The 23,945-nt window shown below is 37.8% G+C and overlaps 1 protein-coding gene across 1 annotated transcript in view; it reads right to left on the reverse strand.

Moving 5' to 3' along the window:
- LOC149144623 (uncharacterized) overlaps positions 1 to 23,945 on the reverse strand; it is a 137,183-nt gene that overhangs the window by 79,043 nt on the left and 34,195 nt on the right. The window contains exons 3-4 of the mRNA XM_089446549.1: positions 5,105 to 5,226; positions 4,900 to 4,982 (exon numbers count right to left, since the gene is read on the reverse strand). Of these exons, the coding sequence (XP_089302675.1) occupies positions 4,900 to 4,982; positions 5,105 to 5,226 (205 nt within the window). The remainder of the gene's footprint in view (positions 1 to 4,899; positions 4,983 to 5,104; positions 5,227 to 23,945) is intronic.

Here is a 23,945-nt window from a genome sequence, read left to right on the forward strand (position 1 = left end):
CCATCTGGATGCCCTAGAATACTTGTGCATCTACGAGTTAACTAGATATCCCCCCCCTCACACATTCAAATCCAATTCACTCTTGGGATATGAAATGGTATTTTTCCTAGATACAAGTCTACCGAGAGACAATCCGGTCCTAGATACATCATCCATATTTCTACAAAAAGTTGTAAGAGGAAGAACTCAAGGAATTTTATTAGAATTCCTTACAACAAAACATTTTCCTAGAACAACAAATTCCAGGGATAAGATCAAAATTCTAAAAATCAACCTTCAAAGGTATTATGCCATGACCACAAAGGATTTAATAGAACCAACAAGCCTAACTTACACCAAATCCTAAGAAAATGGAGAAGTGGCTCCAAATACTAGATTTCTTAGGAGAACCATAGACCATGCTTTATATGTGAAGCTCAAGACATTACAACAATGTACATGTGTGTGTATCCATAACATTCCCACATTTCTCTTAAAATAAGTGACTATCAATTCTTAACTAAATATTTCTTCAACATATATTTCATGGATTATCTCCTTACCATGTGAAGTATTTTACAGTCTTAAACAAGGAATTGAGCCACTAGATTCATAAACATATCAAATAATTGAGAACACTTGCAATAACATGTTAACTGAGGGGATTCAGGAAACGAGTCATATTTATGTAAATAACTTTGCAATTCATGAATATAATAACAATCACATAGATCTAGATGTTCAACATAACTATGAAGGCATATAAAGAAAATTATTCACCATGAACATACAATAATCTCAAAAACCTTCCATGGGTAGTGTTGATCCATATATTTACATATCACATCTTAGACATTTTCATCATCCATAGTTCAAATGAATACAAGTAAATATACTTATATGTTTAACTTGAAATGGTTGGAAACTAAAGGAGGAATTCAAATATCCACCCAATCATAGGCTAGCTCCATTGCAACCCTTTCTTGTAGCTAACCACCCCAAAAATAAATTAGACTTTGAGGAGTTACTTGCTCAAGGGAATTTCACAACGATGTTTAGTCAAAGAAAACAAGAGAGGGATTCCATTGTCCAAGTGATTTTTCAACTTCTCTCTGGAAATAAGCACCACATTGACTCTTTGCCTCTCTGAAATTAGTCATAGGGATTCACCCAAGGCATAACTGAAGTAATACTCAGTTCTAGGAGATTAAATACACTGTATGGGTGGTTTATAAGCTATATTTTCAAGGGAAGCACTACTGGAGTCTATAACCCAATGTTTGGGTGGTTTATCAACTTACTTATCAAGCATTAAGTGGTTTATTAAATTCCTCAACAAGCATTTAGTTGTTTATCAAATCTTTTAAGCAAGCACCATAATGGCTCAACTCACCCGCCTAGTGGTTTATCAACCTTCCAACAAGCACCCAAGTGGTTTATCAACCCATTCAATAAGCACTAAGTAATTTATCAGCTTATCCAACAAGCACTTAGTGGTTTATTAGCTTACTCAGCAAGCATTAAGTGATTCAAATCTTCACTCGACCACTAGCAAATCAAACAAAGGAACACATCCCAAGCCTCAACACAATTATAGGTAATTCGTTTTTAAAAACATAGAGCACTGGGTCAGGGATATTTCTTCTTTTTCTATATCTACTCGAGCATTTCCTTTTTCCATCTGTTGCTACCAGTCACGTCTCTCCTCTTCACATACCCTTACATTCTCTTCTTGCATTTTTGTGTGTTCTCCTCCCGCCCTTTGTGATCTACGCATGTTTTATTTTTTCTATTCCCCTTTCATGTTGTTTTTTCTTCCACTTGGATAGTTTTCCTCCCCCTCTCCATCATATCCCATGAGGAAGGGGCTAGTATGGGCACCATCCTCCCTTCAAGTGACCCATATCAAAACATTACTGCCTATTTGTGTAGGCCATTCAATTCACATGGGTGATAGGTAATATTATTAAACGAGGTGGGTGTGGTTTGGTTTTAACAAATCACAAACAACCTTTCCTCCTTATATCTCTAAATCAGTATCCTATCCTTAAGCTCAATCATCAATTTAATTTTTACATAAATTAAATAAACAAATTTACATGGTGACATTCACATCGGGTGCAACAAAAAGGGTTGTTAAAAAATATTTGTTCAATATGCTACAATATTTGTGATGCTAGTAAAGGTAAGAAAGGGGAGACAAATAAGATCATTAAATATTATAGAACTTCGACTTGATGATGTAACAATGGACATAGGGTTGCACTAATATGGAGGACTAGAGGGAATTAAGTAAGCAAAATTGTGTCTATATAGATATTGGATGTTGGAATCATTTGATACTTGATTGGGCCAGCTTATATGATATGATATAGGGCTGAACTACAATGCTAATATGACTAGAACAACTAACCCATATGATGTAGGGGTGACCTACAAATGATATTTTAATTAGAAGGTCTCATTTGTATAGGGGTTAGAGTTGACCTATATGTCTTGAATGGTCTTAAATGATGATGTTTATTTAAGAAGATTTGGGGGATGAATTAATCGATTGGAATGCTTGATGACATTGAAGGGCCTTCAAAGGCTTGAAACTACACCTTGGACCCACTTCATTCCCTCATTTACAAATGTTTGTCATTTATGAGGGGTTGAGCCCCTTCAAGATAGGGTTTATGGATGAACAATGCATTCTTGAGTAAGTGGCCTCTCTAAGTCATTCATATTTATTTATTAAATATATTAAGTGCAATGTGCTTATATAGTGGTGAGTGTGCATTTTCTTTGTATTGTTATTGGATAGATCCTATCTTGTAAACCCCAGGAAAAGTTCTAGTGGAGAACCTTCCCTTGAAGCTATATTAAAGCTTGTAAAATTCCAATAGGAGGATATAGTATGGTTAGTAGTGCACAACCCTAGTGATATCCCTTAGTCCATTCATACCTTATAAAGGGAGAGCTAGTTGACCCCATATGCCCAATCAAAAGACACTAACTTATGGTTCTCCTGTCAAATATTACATTATTTTTGTTGAAGAAACATTATTGCACTATTAAATAAATCAATACAAATTAAATTGTTATATAATGATATTATACTTCATATTAAATAATTAAATACAACCAGAATGGACTAATTTGGAAATCCAATTTCCCACCATCTCCTCTTTTTGAGTGAATTAAGTCCACATGGAACACATCAATCTCTTATTATTCCAAGGGCCTTTTTATTATGTTTCTTTAACTACATTAATGATCATATAAATATATTAAATGAGGGATCATGTTTATTAGGCCTACATATCCTCTTCATCAAACACTAGTTTCCAAAGTTCAACCCATTGACCATGTCTACTACTAGCACAATAATTTAGATCTAGATGTTGAATATCCCCCATTTATATGGATTCTTTCAATACTAAATATAGTTGAAATACTATATGGTGATTTTTAAAGGTTCTAATCAACCAAATAAAAGAGGGCATCATTACTTATGTCCACATTTATGTAAATATGACTTGATTCTAGATCTTTTAGATAAGACAATTATGCATTGTAACGATTCTAGTTGGATCTAAGAACTAGATTATGAGAATGCATAATTTTGTAAGAAAATTCTATCCATAAATATACCATTCAATAGTGCAAGTCCTAAAGCCATGATCCCACAAAACTTCAAAATTAAGGAATTCTTTCACTTTAAAACAAGGGCATTCACAAAGGTCCTATTCTCACCCTTTAATGTAAGGGATAAATAATAAGCTATGATCATGCAAACTAAACCAAGAACTAGTGTATGAAGCACTCATATAGACATTCTCTCAAGGGATGAAGTATCCATGTGATTTTTACGACTCTTAACATAAAAGAAAAACAATCCTTTCAATTGATGTTGATAAAGTCTATTAAGCTTTCCCCATCCTTGCATGATTGGAATGAGTGTAAATATGTTGCAAAGAAAGAGGGCAAGTAAAAATGCCAATGTTCAATGTCTCCAATAAAGGGACGTAATATTTTTTTAATGAATTTATAGAAAGTGTTCCACCATTAAATCTAAATGGAATTCTAATTATTCATAATAGTCACTAGTTATTTCAATTCTATTCCAGAGAAACTTTTCTTATTGATGCAAACATAATTGTTGTAATGTACATTTTATTTATGAAAACACAATTATTAACCCCTTTTAATTATTAAAAAAATATAAATATAAATATAAAATATATGTTTATAAAATATATTTTGCTTAGTCATTTTTAGTTTAAACAACTCACATTACTAAAGGCATATTGTGTGCATTGATTATGCATGAAGAGAGTAATATTGTTTCCAATTAGGTTTATAGAAATTATGCTATAAGCTCATTTGGTCTTGCAAGCCTTTAAAAAGAAAGTCATATTCCATCAATTTGCAGAATTCTTGATATCAAAATGTATTATCTTTGATATGATTGAGTGGTTATGCCAGGTGGGGGGTAGATTTGTTGAAATATAAATATTGTAAATTATAGGTAGGTTATAAAATGTCATTATTGATATTTTAAGTAGTATGTCTATAGGCTTGAGTGGGGAAAAATGTGTTTAAAATATAATTATTATAAATTATAGGTAGATTTTAAAATGTTATACTTGCTGTTTTAAGCAGTATGTGTAATTTGAAAAAAAAAAGAATTTTAAATATTATTTTTAGTTATTTTAAATTTTATTTTATTTTAATTTTTTTTTTTTTTTTATATTTGCATTTTGGTTTTTGGAATTTTGGTGTTTCGAATTAATTTGTAATATTCTTGTTTGTGTTTTTTTATTATTAAAGTATAATAAATTTTATTTATTATTTATTATAACATAAAAGCATTATATTAAATGAATTGTTTAATGTAATAGGAATGGAAATTTGATAAGGTGATCTTATATTGACCTTGGATAACATGCCTCCAACTGCATCGATGCCTGCATAAGCACCTTCACCATTTGTAATTTCCTTGACCCTCATTGCAATGTCTACAAAATAGAAAACAATCATTGAATATATTCTTAGATGCAAGGAGATATTGACACAAAGAATATAATTCTCCAACTTTTATTCACATCGATCTTTCATTTAAATTTAATCATTTAATTACCTTCTTTTTCTGAATTTATAACTTCATCAGCACCGATGGCAATTAGCTCATCCTTTAACTCATCTCGTCGAACAATGTTAATGGTTTTGATATCCCAATGCTTCGCCAATTGAATGCATTGCCTATTAGTCATAATAAGACATATCTATATCACATTAGCTAACATTAAATTCTTATTAAAAACAAAGATCTATAATGAATTCATATTATTCTATTAATCATCAAATAATAATATTATAACATCAAGTTATTAAAATACAAACTTCTTTAAAATTTTATCAAATATGTCGATTCAATCAAACATCTAAAACTCCCTTCACAAGATTTACAACCATGATCTTTAACTATATGAATTATGCAAATTATGAATGACCATGATTTATCCCTTAAACACTTCTTTTCTCAAAGGCACTGTGCCAAGGCATATGTAGAGGTAAAAAAATTTCCACACAAAATCTAGAAGAAAATATTTAGATTTAAAAAAAAAACTCTTTTAAGCTCAAATTCAATTGATATATCTTTGTATTCTCTTAGGTATCTAAACATTTATAGATGAATGTTAAAACTAAATGATCAAGAATAAATTAAGAACAAGAAAATTTTTCTAGGCATTCAAATTCTTTGTCAAAGAGCAATGCATATCCCATCTAAACATGATATTTGAATGTGGAAAACACAAAAGAAATGTCAAACCAAGAAATGATAATTTTTGTGAGAGTTCTAGAAATAATTTCCATTAGCCAACATTATAGATAGAAAAGTCATTGGGCATAATGAAATGAATCTAGTTAATTCAATTAACACATCATAGACATAGTGAACCCAAGCTATGTGAATATATTTTCCAAGCTAAAACTTTTATTATAAGTGAGATAAATTAATATTATAATTTTGAGTGCCATGATGTTCCCCATTTTTTATGAAATCCTTGGTAAAGAATAAAACATTCAAAGTGGGGGAGTTTTTGTTATCCCGCTATGTCTCTATTTTGAGGACTTTTACAATCAGTAATCTATATAGCCAAAATAGTATGTGAAAAAGAGAATATATTACAAAAGCAAGGATGAGAAAGAAGAAGTCGTGTTGTTGATGCCAAATTATTTTCTATATCTCAAAATTTCAACATCCCAATTTGATTGTTTATTTAACTTTGTGTTCTTGTTCTCAATTAGATTACTTCAATTTCTTCATAGATTTTTAATAGGACTATCTTCACTTTATAGAAAAGGTAGATGAGATGATTATACTAAGAGGTTATGTAAATCTTCAATTAGTTATGAAGTGGTTATAACTTCTGACATGGATATGGCTAATCAAGCTATTGCTAATTTACTTAGTCATCCTACACATGTGTTGTCATTTCTTTTTTCATTCTTATTTTTTTTTCTCTGTAAAGACTAATTCTATTAAAAGGAAAAAAGAATAAAATTACAAAGAGGCAGAAGCCTCAGACGAGAGCATTTGACTACTTTCAGGTCATCAAAACTATCCCAAAATTGGGAAAACCAGTTACAGTGAGCAAAAATCCATACATAGGAGCCTGAATACTGCAAGAAAGCCAAAATGGGGACTTGGGATAGCCCTCTTTGAAACAGTGGAGACAAACACCTAAAGACCGAGAAGCTGTACATGGCAGCCATAAAACCACATACTTCCGAGCCACATAGACAAAGAACCAGACTACCGAGCCGCAGAAACAGAACCAGAACAACAAAACCATAAACATCCGAACCTGACCAGTGAGCTGATAAGAAAACTCTGGGAAGACACGAAGGAGTCCAGGTGGCATCACATGGGGTCCATTGGCTCCTCAACGATAGGGCATGCATTGCCATACTAGATTTCTCCATCCCGAACCACGACACCAGCTTCGCTGCCTCCTGGAGGGTCCCCCGCTGGACGAGTGCCACTAGAGCTGCCCACCATGGTCATCGAGATTGTGGCATCATGTGAGCTGCCACCTGGTGGCTGAGCTTTGCCTGGATTGTCACCCTCCCCATGCTGATCGCCACGCCTTTCCGCCAAACCTTCTTCTGCCAGATTCTGCACGCCCGCAGTTCTGTGAACGCCCTGAGGATGCTCTACCACAGTACGTGTAGGAGCTTGCTTCTGAGCTTCTTTGTCACAGAAAATGATGGTGATATTTGCCGTAATGATGGACCTGTTCAGGTTACTCTGGAATTTGAAATGAGTAGTTTGGAAGGCATTGTGTGGGAAAGGTCTGCGAGAAGGGCTAGGAGGAGGAGAATTCTCTTGGGATGAAGGCGAAGAGGCAGAGGCTGATCAACTGATTGAGCCGTCTGAGGTCGCGCGCGACCACCATGGCACCCTCCATGGCGGCTTCTCATGCGATGACGCACCATGGCTGAGTGGCGAGGGGAAAGCGCGAAATCACTAGAAAATTTAGGGGGGAGCTGAGAATGAACAGAAATATCCTGAGAAGGGCTTAGAGAGCAAGGATGAAAACGGGAGAAAGACAATTCAATTCCAAAATCAAAAGCCAAGAGGAGCCAGCAGCGATTGCTTAAAACTATTCTGCTGCAAAGGATTCCTGCATTGGACGGGCAAAGATTAGAGAACAGGGAGCAAACAATGAGTTTGAAGGCCGAATGCTCCATGAATAAACCAGCAGCTGCCTTGTCTCGGCCAGTGTGAACATTAAAATCAATCTGCAGGCGGACCTGCTCGCGCCTTGTGTGAGCTAGCATGAGCCAAGTATGGGCTTGGAGAATCACGCTGGCCAGCAGCTGGTAGGACCGAGCGCCGTCGCTCTTAATTGTCACCATTAATGAGCATTAAAACCACCTACATCTGGGTATTTTCATTCTTATTTGAATGAGGACGAAATACCAATTTTCTTTGTTGGAAGTTGTTGAATCTGAGTCAAATGGTGAAAAACACACAACCATGATCTAGACATATTCATGGCCCTCACCTAATGTGGCAAAATTGATGTGTAAACTTCCATAGATATTCCACTAGACATTTCGTCAATATGAAATCTATACTATGAAGGTTATTTTCCTTAGAAACCTAGCTTTATTAAGTTATTGTTTTATGCATGTAATATTTAAAATGTGGAAAATAGAGAACATGATAAAATATAATATCTCACAAACATAATGTAACATACCCTCCCATCCCCTTGAGATATTCTTGGGTAGTGGAAGGTACTACATCAAGCTAACCCAACTTCCATGGTCTCGTTATGGATATGGGTTCTTAAAATCCTCAATTTTCAAATTTCTTGAAATCCAAAGAAAATACCACCATTGCGGCCTGCTTTTTGAGAGCTTCCCAATGATATAAATTTTACCTCAATTTGATAGCCAAATAAAAAGTTATGAGCATTCTAACATTTCACCATTAAAACCCTATCACATAGCCAAGGGCTTCCCACGTGGAGCCCACTTCAAACCCTCATAGTGGCATTCCACTCCTTGGTACTAGTATGTCCTTAGTTAAACTTACATGGATCCAACCACATAACTTAACTATGCAAACCCATAAGACTGACCTCTTAATGTGTTCTATGCTCAATTCCTGTTACAATGGTTTTTCAATACTTTGGGTCCCTTGATGCAAAGACATACTGTATCTGCCAAACCCCCGAACCCAAAATCAATTTGGGTGTGGGTTCACCTTTGAGTCTTCAGGCCATTCAGACTATCAAACATAATTTACAATGCTAAAGGTCGAACACCAGATCTCTCGAAATTGTTTGGGCCTGGGCCCACATTTGGGTCTTTAGGCCATTCAAGCAATTAGCTGTGACAACCAACCCCAAACTTCTAGGCCCTTGGTCTGGCTTAGACACTACCACGGGCACATCCATTATTTATTATAAATTTAACTTGGGTAATTTAATATATAAACAATGTATGCCTTGAAGGTACTTGCACTAATGAAATATGATAATAAATCATTCAATAATTAACTTCTTAGGCCTTTCCCCAGTCTGGCTTGCCCGATAATAATAATTAAGTTATATAAATAAACAAGAAATTCAAGGCTTCACTCTAATTAGACCCATCAAAGGAAAACAACAGAGCTCCAGTTCAGTTTCCATTACATTTAGGAGTAGGGGATTTACCCCCAATTTAAGTGCACTTAAGATTACCTAAATCTCAACCCTTCTTAACAAATAATTATTATATAAAGTGCACAAAGAACACCAAGCATACATGGAAATTAAAAACTTTTAATGGCGTAATTATGTAACATGTCTCAATATTAGACCAAGCCCTTAGCATATTATAACAATATTTAAAAAGTCCAACAATATGCTATCCAAGCATGAAAACAATTTAGAATTATCGAGCCCTACATGGCCACATGCAATAAATTATCTTTGCATATAAGAAATAAAGACACATTTCTTATAATCAAAAGGAAGTGTTAGTGTTAGTATCTGCATATTTCCATCAGGGATCAAAATTCGCTCTTTGCATTGTCATTTTAGGGGTCCCATACTGAATTTTTTTATCATTCCACTAGGTCATGCAAAACAATTAGTCACTAATGGTAGTCCTAGTCCAAAAACATCTCTTCCCTAAATGTGATTACTTTCTGGCCTAGTTTCATATCTTGTTCACTGTACATCATCCATAAAGTTATTTTTATCATGCCATTTGTATCAGTCACAAGGTCATTATGTCGTCTTGAAATTCAGTCCTTCAAGGTCTCATTAGGTCTTTAGGGTTTTTCAAGGTTTCATTAGGTCATTAGGGTTGCCAAGGTTTCATTCCATTGCATAAGACTAGCAAGTAAAGGGTGATCAAATAACATCCCTTCAGCATGTGAAGATGATTTGTAAAGAGAAATGCTTATTTCATTATGTAATTTTATGTCTTTCAAATGTAATAATTTCACCATCCCAAGCTGTTAACTCAGTGTTCCAAAGATGCCAGACAATCAAAAGATCAATTTTTCAAAGGAAATAGTCAATTGAAAGGGTAAAGTTTCAAAGGGTTAAGTGCATGCCAAAGGGAGTTGTTTTTTCCCAAGGGTGTCCAAATCATCATTTTCCACAAGCATTAAACCCTAATTTCATCACCCATTGAGCTAGGGTTGGTTATGAAATCAGAGACATCTGAGTATATGAGGCATAAGGGAGGTCATTTCAGCGAGTATGAGGCCATTCCAACTCATACACATCATGTCTCCATCATTTTTCGATCAGTCACTCCAAGGGAAAAATCATTTTCCACACATAGGGCCATTTTTTCTTCAAACTATGTTTTAGACAAAACATGTAAGAATTTGGAAAAAGTGAGAGATTTTTTTGTCCAAAATAGGCCAAAGAAGAAAAACTACCTTCACTTTTTACACAGGTGTCATGGTTTTAGAGAAATGTCAAAATTATAGTTGCTACAAGAGAGTTGCTGCACTTCTGGAGTGACCTTGGGAAACTCCAACTTTCTCCTAGCTGGAGTGACAAAATGACTTGCTTGATGAGTCAAATGATAACTAGACACAAATATCTTTCCAATGAGATATTATGAGCTCAATTTGGAGTTGAGGAAGACCTCCAAAAGTTGACTGAAATAACACTGCATTTTGGCAGCCTCATTCTACACATTTTGACCAGTCTTGGGAGATTGAGCTTTTGATAGGTCAAATGAGCTCCAAATCGAAAAATGCAAGCTGTTCTGAAAATTAGACTCAACAATATTTCCAATGAGCTATCCCACGCTCAATTTGGACATTGGGAAGGTAGTAAAAAATGAGATTGAAGTGGCGCTACGCGTTGGCAGAGTGGCGCTATGCGTTTGAGGACTTGGCGCTATGTGTCTGGAAAATTTTCGCAGTGTTATTTTACACTGGTGCTGTGCTTCTAGGGTGGCACTGCACGTCTATGAACCAGCATTGCACGTTGAACAGGAAGGTTAGAAAAGCCTCAAATCTTCATACCAACCTCAAATTTCTCTCTCTTTCCATCATTGCAAGTAAGTTGACATACCTCACTTCAGTTTTGGTTTGCAAATAAAACTTATGAGCATCATTTTCCGTGATAAACATGAAACCCTAAAAATGTTCCTAGTCGTGCCTAAAACCCTAAACCCTCATTGTTCATCCTATCACCTATTCCTACAGCTCTAAACTCTTTCCCTATCCCTTTATCCCTCTTCCCCAAGGGCAGTATCTGAAACAAAGCAAGCCCTCCCTCTCATTGTTGGCATTATGATGCATGTGTTGTACTTGATGGCAACCCCCCTCATAGAAGACCATCTCACTTATATACATTCAGAAGAGATATCAGATGTAACATAATACATAGATGCAGGACAGCTCAAAGGAATCAAATGGCAAGCTCTTAGTAAGCTTTGCCATCAAGTCCAAAGGGGGAGATTGTTGGCATTATGGCTAAAGTGTTGTCCTTGATGGCAACCCATTCAGGTGGTAGTTCACTATTCTTCAAGTCAGCAGCAGAAGTTGATGATCAGCTCTCACCTTATTGAAAAATTATGAAGGACGCAGGAAGCCAGTTCAGAAGGTGCGTACCCGTAGGTACACCATGCAAAAACTGCGTCCAGGGACGCAGGCCAGCCGTTCAGGGGGTGCGTCCACCCAGTGCACACATTTCAAGGCAGAGAAAAGCACGTGGGGGTTTCTTGTGTGGTATCTAGCCGACGGTTTTGTGTTTCTATGGTGTCGGCTCGTGGTATTGTTCCATGTTTTGAGGAGGAGCTTGCCTATATAAAGCAAAGGAGATCATTTGGATTTTGCAAGTCTTGGGTTGAATATCTTATGAGGGCTAGATCTGGTCTAGATCTAAACAAGGCGAATCTACTGATGGACCGAGATCTCTTCAGCGCATGTTCAGATCTGTGGATCTGATTGTCTGGGTTACTTCTGAAGTCTTGAAATCATCTATGCCCGGAGGGACGCAGGTGCAGTAAGGGTTCAGGTGCGTCCGGGACACAGGAGCGAAGAGTTTCAGGTGCGCCGGACGCAGGCGCAAAAGGGTTCAGGTGCGCCGGGACGCAGGCAGTTCAGTAGACTCAGTGCGAGGGACGCAGGCTATCAGTTGAGCAGAGTGCGTCCGGGACTCAGGCCAGCAGTTGAGCAGGGTGCGTCCAGGGACTCAGGCCAGCAGTTGAGCAGGGTGAGTCCGGGACTCAGGCTAGCAGTTGAGCAGGGTGAGTCCGGACTCAGGCTAGCAGTTGAGCAGGGTGCTTCCTTCTCTTAAAATCTTTGTTTATCATTGTTGTGTTCTGGGTTTGGTCCTATTATTGTTGATCTGGTTACTTCAGTTGATTGGGTGTTTCAGAAGGTTGTTTGAGCTTCAATGTTGTTGTTGGGTCCAGTATGAAAATTGGATGAAATGTGGCCTTTCAGTTTATGGGTTGGGCTTCAGTGTATCCAGTATGAAAATTGATGAAACGTGGTACTTGAAGGAGAGAAGATTGTAGGCCGGCGCCTACGTACTAGTATCTAAGCTAGTACAAGAGCTAAAGGAAATCTTTGGAGCATTGTAGCAGGTAGTAGCCTGCGTACTAGTAAATGGATCGGCTAGTACAAGAGCAAAGGGGGTTGTAGCTCCCGTACTGGTATAAGGCTGCACCAGTACAAATATTGTAAAAGAATTTTCTTATTAAGAAGAAGATTGAGATGACTTGCAGCAGGTGGTTTTTCTCCCGCATTGGGTTTCCACCTTACATCATTGTGTTCATGTGTGTGCCTTATGTGTGATGATCTACTTTATGTTACTGCATCTGTTAACTGATAATATGGTTGATAATGTTCTAATGCACTCATTGAAGATCGATTAACTTAATCATAAGAAGTTGTGGAAGTAGCATATATGAATCTGATTATGGAAATGAAAAAGTTTTATTAATATGATAATACTGATTCACCCCCCCCTCTCAGTATTATTTCCAACACTCATTTCCTACTCCCTAATTCATTTTTAGCCCATAAAGTCATTTCCCATCCCCTCATTCCTAAAACACTTTCATTCATTCCCTCCATACAATCTCCAGCCTTGCAAATATGGACATAGAGAATCGAGACTATGAGGAAGAGGCAAACACAAGCAATGACACCTCAACAGAAAGAGCTAAGCAACAGAGAAAACCACACAAGGGAGGCAGGATTATAAGAGAAGAGCCATAAAACCTTAGGGAATTGCAGGCCTCTCAGTTGGTTGTCACATGTTTCAAATACCTTGGCTGCTATGAGTTCTATGAGTAGGTAGAGAGAGTTCAACACCACCCTGAGCTCACTAGACTTTTTGTAGCTCATCTTCGGGACAACAGGGTGACTCTTGTTGGGGTAACATTCATAGTTTCACCTTCCATCATTTCAGATGCCACCAGGATTCCAAATGTAGGGGAGAAATGGTACAAGGCCCAAGACCTGGATGAACACTACTATGAGCCTTATATCAAACCCAATATAGAAATGAGGTGAAGAGACTTTTTCCTTTCAAATTTCTCGAGGACAAGTATGTCCCCATGATGAAAATCATCATGAAGTATTTCACTTGTGAGGACAGATTCTCCAGGTTGTACACCTATCACATCAGGCTCCTCATGCATTTTACCAGGGTGAGGATGATAAACCTCCCTTACTTCTTGCTTAGGAATATTGAGAAGATGGCTCATTTTCTTTAGAAGAAGCCATACCCTCAGCATATGAGCAATCTCTATCATTACTCCCTGATCAAGATCATTGTGCTTCATCATCTCAGTCTCCTCAACATCTCTTGGGAGACCTTTATTTCTCATGATATCTTCAGGGGTCCTCAAATTCCTCCACTAGTGTCTTAAGAAGCAGGGGGACCTTCTAGCAGTGCCCAAGTGAAAATAGATGAGGAGGCCAAGGAGACTAGAACTACTGAGGTGCCCGTTTACATGACATATCAGAGGGGCACAAGGAGGTTATTTGCAGCTGATAGGCAGGTGTTTTCTCCACGGGATGTGGAAGGGACCTTGCATTCTTCATCAACTCATAGGAAAATGCTAGCTCCATAGGATGTGGGAGGGGCTTCTTCATCAACACAGTAGGTACAGGTGCAGCAGCTGCAAAAAGGGAAGGAAAATATACCAGAGGAGATTTTTGATGATGAGGAGGAAAGAGACTTTGACTTGACTGAGCATGATGAGTTGGAGAAGTGTTATACTCATCGTGGAGTGGAAATCATTGACTTAGAGGCTTAGGACGAAGAAACCATAAACGACATCATCATACAAGAAAAAGAGGCTCAAGTACAAGCTTTGGCAGATAATTTGGAGAGGGCTAAGTATGTCATCACATACTTGGAGCAAGAAAACAAGCAGTTGAGTGATAAACAAGTCCTCATGGAGCTGGAAATTCTCAAGGTAAAACGACAAAGTGGCAAAGAGGCACAAGTCACTTTGACTCCTACTGAGAAGGAGATTGAAGATGATAGAGAGACTTGGCTTGAGAGAGTCAACTTGCACCTTGAAAAGCTGCTACAGAAGGCCAATAGAGACAATCAGATGATTGGACACATGGCTTATCATTACAGGACCTGAAACAAGATTTGCAATATAAGGGTCAAGAAAATGAAAACTAGGCTTAGGTGTGCCTTGAAAGGCAAAAAGGAGGAGGATAGGCTTAGGATGCTTGCTGAAGCTTCCTTAACTCATCAGGACACTTGATGATGGTGCTTCTCACCAATTTTGGGCAACTTTGGAGGAAATTTTGTCATTCCCAAAATTTGGAAATTTCATACACTCAATGAAGAAATGGCTTGCATTTGGATTTAGAGAGATGAGGACATGCACCCTAGCAAGTTTCAAAGTTTTTGGGGTAGAACTGGTCCACCAAAAGGTCAAAAAACACCCTAAAAATGACCTTTCTGCCACTTTTTGGACACACAGAAGTAGTGTTGGGTGAATCCAGTTTTGAGGGGCCAAATGAGCATCCAATTCAGAAATTCCAAGTGTTTTGGAAATTATACTTGAAGACCTTTCCAATGAGCTATCATGAGCTCAATTTGGATGCCGGGAAGTCCTCCAAAATGGACCTGAAAGTGGTACTGCGTGTAGGGCAGTTTTTGCTCAGGGTTGCTATTTTTCCAGTTTTTGACTATGATCATGGATTCTCTCTCATGGATGATGATTCACCATTGTAAATGATGACTTGGCATGTAATTATGATAGATAAATAGTAATATAGGGTAGATTCATTGCCTTAGAAGTTAGTTTGAGCTCAAATGAATCAGTTTTTCACTTTTAGAGGCAAGTTGTTGATGATGCCTATATTCATGTTTCTTGTTTAGTATTAGTTAGATTAGCTCCTCATCTTAGGGATTTGACCCCTGAGGATGGGAGGAGGTTGAATTCATGTCTATATCTTCTTCTTCTTTCTCATTGTAAAGGTTTGGACTGAGTTGGATGCTCAGACCTTTATTGTACACCTTTTGTAAGCAGTTTAGCAGGAGATTAATAAGAATTGCAGCTATTTTTATGGGATCCATGTGGTATGAGTTTTAACACAGTTTCTTCTTCTTTGATCATGTGCTAATGTTTTTTGTATGCTTCTTTAATCATTTCATTGCTTCTAGTTGAATGTTTTCAAGTTGATAGGCTGAATTCATTACATCAGTGCTCTGCCTTGGGAAACCATTCACCATTTCATGTTTTTTGTAGTCTAGGAGGGATCCATGGTTTTCACATGCCCTTCTTAGCTTCTCACCTGTCTAAAACATCTCACCCCATCAAGCCCCTGAGTTTTAAAGCCTATGCCTACATTGCCCCATTGAACACCTTGCAATTTTGACCTAGTTCCATAGACCTAAACTGTCCAGCTCCTCCTGATTCGGCAAAACCCCTTCAAAATCCAATCAAAACTTCCTGGTACTATACCTAACCTAAAATCCTTTTCCCGATCTAGTCATCTTGGCTGAGATCCTCATAGAGAGAGCCCTCTTCCGGCCTAGTAGGGCTAGCTACTTGGCTAAGCGTGGTTTGTGGTTACCCTGGCTTGCCTTCCTTAAGCCTGAGGTTCAATCCAGGTGATAACAGGAAGAATACCAATTTAAATTCATATCACATCCAAGGTAGTTTTTCGCTTGTTGCATTCATGCCTCAATGTCCTACACCCATGCAAGATTAATACCGAGCTATACATTAATTTCATAAAGAACCATTCAACAAGTTCATAACTTAGAATTTATTAACACTTATCTAAAAGTATGTATAATGATGAATGAAACAGAAGGTGGGACTTCAATTTTCCACCCAACCATAGACAAATTGCAACCAATATTACTTGCAGTTTTCACCCCCAAGCCAAATCCACAATCCATGGGGATTTCCTTCAACTTAGCTTTAGAAGTATGGGAATTTTATACACTGGTGGTTTATCAGCTAGGTAAGCACTGCAATAATTTCATACACATGGGTGGTTTATTAGCTCTGGTAAGCAATCTAATAGTGGTTTATCAACCCGATAACAAGCACCCTGAGTGGTTTATAAGCCCTCTCAGCGAACACCCTCTTTCCTTGCGGTTTATCAACCCTTCAACAAGCACCTTGAGTGGTTTATCAACCCTTTAGAAAGTACCCATCACCTATCTCCTCATATATTTCCTTGAGCTTCTCCAAGATTGAACATACACACAATCGACAACGTCGTCACCAGGGAATTCCATTCCCTCGGCCTTAGTAGGTCACACCAATTCTCAACCAATGATCAAAAGTTTCTTTCTCAATGTTTAATTTCCATTCATTCCAATAACAGACCAAAAAGAGACCAACCCCCCTCTTATTTCTCAAGTCCCTTTTTATCTCTTTCTTGTGTGTCCCTTCGTGTTCCTCAGGGAATGTTTTTCTTCTTTTCTAGATCTTTCTTGTTGGCAAAACATTTAATTAAGTAGTGGTTCCAACTATCACCACTCATATTCATCTTCCTGTTCCCTCTTAGAGCGTGGATTTGTGGTCCCACCCTTTAGGCTATTTAATTAAGTTTATAATAATTCATATTCATAGTACAATTACATTAAAAAAATTAGGGGGAGCATACCAAGATTATTACAATCCCCACCACCTTAAGTGTAACACTATCCTCAATGTTCTTATCATCAAAATGATAGAGTAGAAATGCGATTTACAAACAACCCTTACATTCACTTATTTAGCTAACAAAAGATGGGTACATCACCCTTATTTTCTCATCCATCTCCTAGGTGTCTCCATCAAGTCCAAAGTGCTTCCATGGAACCTTAACCTACTATAATACTTGATTTTGAAGCATAATTTTCCTCTAATCTGAGATGCATAGTGGTTCTAGTTGGAACTCTCCCTCGGCTTCCACCTATATCACAGGTTAATGAACAACATGGTTAGCATCATGAACATAATTCTTAAGCAATGAAACATGAAAAACATCGTGTGCTTTCACTATGGGTGGTAGGGCCAATCTATAAGCCACTGGTTCCACTCTTTCTAAGATCTAAAATGGTCTACAATATTTGGTCGCCAACTTTGCACATGAGTCCACTTTTAATGATATTTTCTTTGGCTTAACACAAAGATAGAAATTCTCTCTCACTTGTAACTCTTTATGCATTATTTTCTAGTCTGCATAACTCTTTTTTCTATCCTCCACTATCTTTAACTTCTATTTGAAATTGACCATCTCCTACTCCATTTCGTTCAACATCAGGTCCAAGGACTACTTTATTTACTGGGTCATCCTAGCTGATAGGAGTGTTGCATTTCCTACCATATAATGCCTCAAATGGACTCATTCCTAATGCCTCTTCATAACCATTGTTATATGCAACCTCGAGTAGTGGAAAGTATCCCTCCCACTTCCTTGGTTGATACATGAAGTACATCCTCAACATGTCTTCCAATATTCTATTCATTATTTTTGTTTGACTATCTATTTAAGGATGGTAGGAAGTGCTAAAAGATAGTTGGGTTCCAAAACCAAAAAATAATGACTTCCAAAAGTTTTAAGTGAACTTGGAATATATATTTGATATTATATGTTTAGGTACTCCATGCAACCTAAATATTTCGTTCATGAAGATATGAGCTATGCCAATTGCTTTATGGGTAGAGTTAACAACTATAAAGTGAGTTTCCTTGCTCAACTTGTCCACTACCACTATGATAGCATCATGTTTCCTAGCTATCTTGAATATTCTCATGATGAAGTCCATGGATATGACTTCCCATTTCCATTCTAGGATTAGGATTGATTGCAACAATCTAGTCGGATGTTTGTATTCCACCTTCACTTCTTCACATTCCAAACACTTAGCAATTTATTAAGCTATATCATTCTTCATTCGTAGCTCATAATATGCTTTCTTCATGACTGTTATCATCTTATGGTAACCATGATGACTTACAGAAGATCTCTTATGGAACTCATCCATAAAAATATATCTTAAATCAACTGCATTAGGTACATATTTTCTGTTTTTGAACAACATTATTCCATCATCATTGAGTTGGTAAATTTTCTCACAAGTCCATCTAGTTGTTTCTGCCAACACTTCTCTGCAGGTGGTTCTCTCCACATTCCCAACATTGCATGGGACTTCTCTTAGACCCCTCAACCTATTCATTCATTGATTTATAAGGTTCATTTCTACTGATTATGGAGTTTTCTTGATGTTCATTCCCGATGGAGGTATTAAACCTTTCATTCTCTCCCCCTTTTTTGTATCCTGAGCTCCTCTACCATTTTCCTTTAAATTTTCCCTTATATTTCTTCTTCTAGTCAGCCCAAACAACAATGTTATGCTTAGAATGTTCATAATAGTTCTTGTTCTTTTGAATAACCTCCTCCAGAGTCTCAGGTTCATCAAATTCTATTATGTCTTAGTATGCATCTAATAACCCACCAATATAACTTTTTATCTTCTTCTTCTCATCCTTAATATGACGTACTTAACTCATTAGTTCCAAAAGTATGATGGTATACTCAGGTGTCAACTATCTTATTTTTTGTTCATAGAATTCCTTGGTCCTACTGTCATAATATTTTTTGGATAGGTACTTCTCCCATAAGTACTTTTCAAACTTCCTCCATGACAAATCCTTATATCCAATGTATTTTATGTTCTTGAGATCCTCCCACTATACATTAGCCTTTCCTTTTAGGCTGAAAATAGCCACCCTAGCCTTCATGTTCTCAGAATATTCAAGCACCTTAAAGTACTTCTTCATCCCCAAGATCCAAGCCTCTGCATCTTCCTCTTTCTTCATCTCTCCATCAAAGATAAGAGGTTTTTATTTCTTAAATTCTTCTTGCATGGGATTCTTTCTTCTCTTCCTTTGATAATGATTTCTCTTAGTTGTAGTTGCTAATCAGTTGTTAGGACTAGTTGATTCTCTATCCAGAGTGTTGAGAAGAAATGTTCCTTCTTTTGCATGTCTTTGTCTTTTTCTCGACTGGGTTCCCTTTGCTCTATTAGTATCCAACTTATAATCTTGAATCTCTGATGAAATTTACTTGGGCTTATACCTCTCATGGTGGCTGGTACCAAATTATTGTTGCCTCGTCATTGCATATATAATAAAATTTGTAATAACATAACATTATTCTTCTTTAACAATATTTTCGTTATTTTTCTTGCAAGTTTTTATTTAAGCTCTCAGACTTCTAAGGGTCTCCATAAATTCAAGAGTGTACTCCTATTTCATCTTTCTAATTGCCTCTTCTTAGGACCTTGTTATACAAGAAAATGGCCTCCTTATCAGCTCAGAGGAGAAAGGCAGTTTGGCTGAAAGATTGACTAAGGTCACAGTCTTGTTTGTCAGGGTAAAGCTCCCCAGGAACAAGAAAAAAGATTTATAATGCTCCTCAGCCATGAACCAGGGGCATTAGTCCCTAGGGTAACTCTCTATGTTGCCTTAGGTGTAGCGTTAGTAAGTTTTGGTGAGTTTCCATTTGTCAAAGGAGCGGGTTGATTGAATAATACCCCACCATTTACTCATATATCAGCTCAAAAAGCATGAAACATCCATATTTGACATGTTTGAGGATATTGATATTTCTAAAAAAGTCTAAAGAAAAGGGAAAGAGCAATAAAGCATGGAAACATCCCAGCTTTTTCCAAAGGGAACTCATGAAAGAGTTGGCAAGGTTTATCCTCTCATTCTATATATTTGAGGCTTGGAGCATTGTGAAAGAGGTTGAAAGAATTGAAAGGATTGCCTACTTACTGTCAAAGCTTTGCATGAGACATTGGTTCACCAAGAGGTTAAGAAGAGAGAGAGAGAGGAGCTAGAGGAGTACGGGAAGCTTGATGCAACTAATGGTTGTAATCACTCTTTCCTATCATTAATATAGAATTGCAATTGTGTTTTCTACTTCATTTACATGTTTATGCAATATCATTGATTATGAGTAGCTTAGATATGTGTAGTTAGATATCCTTATGTATTCTTGTTTTTATTATCAGGGTTATATGTTGTAGTATTACTTCTTGTCTTGTCTATGTGCAGGTATTGATCTAGGAGCTAGTTGAGAGGTCTTCCACTCCGCTACATTGGGTTCTCCAACAACACTGCACCAAGATCTGAGGTAAAACTATTCCCTCCTACTTTGATTATCATTTCATTTATATGGATATAAACATGTCTCTTTGTGCCAGCTTCAGCTAAACTGATATGTATGCCAAGGATCTCAGGAAGATCCTTCAGGGTATTTCCATCGTAATCACTCGTGCATTAATCCTTATAGTAGAATTGGCGACTCCGTTGGGGAATATACTTAGTTCCCGCTTTTCTCCTACCAAGTTCCCAGATCTCTCTTTCTTCCAAGCCCTCCTGTACTTCTTGGTTCCCTTTCTGACCACTCAAGACTATTCAATAGCCTCCTCACTGTGCTCAGCTTTTGATCTGATCCCAAAATATTTCTTTTAGAGATTCTACCTCCCTAATGCACCCTAGCAGTGTAACCAGAGGTTTATAATGCTCTATTGGCTTGCAGATAGGGCGTTAGTGTAGTCACTAACTCTCTGTGTCCTCTTCTGAAGTGTGTTAGCCAGCCAAATCTTGATAAACAACCAATTCTGTGAACTCTTGGGTTGGGGAAGCTGCCTGTAGTTTGATCAAGGATTTGTAGTTGTGCATGTTTGTTTGGTTGCCTATTTCCTGAGCATTTTTTATTTTTAGGAAAATATCTTAACTGCTTATGTTTTTCAAGAAAAAAATACAAAAAATTTACAGTTTTTCTACTTAGTTGGTTAGATTATGCATTTATTTGGTTTTAAAAGTTGTTAGAGAGCATTTCATGTCTGCAAGTTGTGCTTGTGTTTTACTGTACTGGATGCATGGTACATATTGATGTATAAATGATCCTCTCCTTGTAGAAATAACTCATTCATCGAAGTGAAATTAAAAGCATTTTCTACATGGTTTGTGTCAGAGTCCCACAAAACTCCATACGTCAACACCCCTTCCGAAGACATTAAAAAAGTACATTTAAAATTTATCTCATAATAAAATCAATCAGCAACTCTTTTTTGAGTAAACACACATATTAGTCTAGGCTAGGATCTTGGGTTAGGCAGTTGTGAGTTAATTGCCCAAGATCGTAAAATCGAGACTAGTGTTGTTAAGGAGGGAAAATCCTACTACACTCATACTATCCGGGACCACTCCAGTCAAAGAGGAGCTAAATGCAAGACAACATTGGAATGTCAAAGAAGGTAGCCCACCTTTGATTACATCTCCTTTGGATATTCTGTGTATCGGGGATCCCTTCGGGGATATCGAAGCTGAGTCGGGGACTCGGGTATCCTACCCACACAGCATACTATCTGCGACCATGCCCCCCCTAGTAGTGTCTGTGATTTGAGGTAACCATAGTGGCCATACTTTTTAGGGATGAACATAAGGTGATTGGGGTGGGCTACCCTGGTACCTAAATAGATGAACCTACTCTGTCTTCGATTTTTGGGAGGGTGCTCATCTTCATGAGAGTATTTGGCCCCTTAATCTGAGGTTTGGGTGAAGCTCAAGAGTAATCATAACTGTACATTTGGCTAGATCTCTTTTTTATCCATTATGATACTGAGTTTCATCTCCAGCAAATGGTGGTTGTTAGACAGAGTCATATCCCCTGCTTGTTGATTGACTTTTTAGAGTATTTTTTATTTTTTAGGTGCCAGTTTGTTATCACTGAGACTATAATAAATATCACTATAATTTTTTTTAATAAAATATATCGGTCACCGTGGCTACATATGACCCTTATCGTCAATTTAGGCAACAACAAGGCCTTCCTCTGTAGACTGTGGAGGATCTGCCGAGCCTCAGTGAGCTAGATTACCCATCTTTAGGTAATCAGTCTCCAATATATAACACTGAATCAACCAATACATCCCAAGACTCAATACTGCTGGAAGATTTCTTTATTCAAGGTTCCGAACCTCCTTATAAACCTCCTATCATTGATCCATTGGGACCGTTATTGATTCAAGTTGCACCTGTACCTGCCATGTCTTCCATTGTACGTACACCCACCATTCTGTCGACGACTAATGGGTCGTGGGCTTTTGTGGACAATTTTGTTCCACCTCCAATTCCCCAGTTGATAGTCAGTACTACACCACTGACCGTGAACCATGCTATCCAAACTATGCCAAGTCCGAGCACCTTAGTTACACCCAACATGAGTGGAACCTAGTACAAGCCGGTTTCTGCCTCTTTTGTGTCAGCTCCTGGACCTTTGCCAAGCACTCCAAATAGCGCGGTTAGCATGGGTCCCTTCAGCAACCCCTTTGGTTGGAATCCTTTGTTTAGTTCAAACCCCTAGGTTCAAATGCCAGGGGGCACCGTTCCCAACATGCACATACCGACAGGGGGCATTATAGTTCCCCCTCTGTTTGTAGGACAAACTGGACAATCATTGATTGACATGAATCCTCCATATGTCAGTCAAGTGCTGACGACCAACTATGTGGTTGGCGGGATCCCTCAACCTGGTCTTGCTCAATCCATTTGGGCACCCCATTCTCAACCTTAATTGAGTCAAGGGGGAAATTATTATCCTGGGGGAAATCAATCTTATATCACCCAGCCTAACAACCCATATGGACAACAACAATATATGGTTGTTCCTCAAGGAAACTTTTATTCAACAAATACTATGTATAATGTTGGGAACAATATGATGGGAAGACCACAAGGACCCTCAAGTCATTCGTTATCACCCTGGTCAGAATTGGGGGCACCAAATGCTTTGCCTTTTTTGTCAACACTCGACATCCCCGATCTGTACAAACTGACCAATGACCCCATCTACCATAACTTACATTGGCCTTCAATCCCACACAAATTCCTATTGACATCCCGAAGTTTGAAGGCAAACAGGGGAAGGATCCAGGTACACATTTCACCACCTATCATCTATGGTGCCTATCAAACTCCATGGTGGACGATAGTAACTGGCTTTGGATTTTCTGCTGCACCCTTATTGACAATGATGCCAAGTGGTACATTGAGTTACTACACATGTCAGTTAATACCTTTGGGGCTTTGGAATGGAATTTTTAAAGCACTTTCAGTTACTCATCCGCTATGAAACTGGGATAGAACTCCTTACTACTTTATGCCGAGACACCTCCACCCACATCTCCGATCACATTCATGAATGGAGATGTAGGCGGAGGCTAGTCAAAGCGCCCCTTTCGGATTACCTATTAGCAGATTGGTTCTATAAATATCTTCTTCCCCAAATCACCAAGGAAGTTTCCTTAGGTGGTGCTGCCACTGAAGACTAATCTATTCATCGTGCCTAACACTTAGATTTTATTTATTCACAGTTTGGAAATTTATACGATGTAATCCCTAATGCCCCCAGAACTTCCAATGCTCCTGCTACTTAGCAACCCAGT

The sequence above is a fragment of the Pinus tabuliformis genome, chromosome X (genome assembly GCF_031772625.1).
Source record: "Pinus tabuliformis cultivar Carrire ecotype Pingquan chromosome X, CPIR1, whole genome shotgun sequence".
NCBI lineage: Eukaryota > Viridiplantae > Streptophyta > Pinopsida > Pinales > Pinaceae > Pinus > Pinus tabuliformis.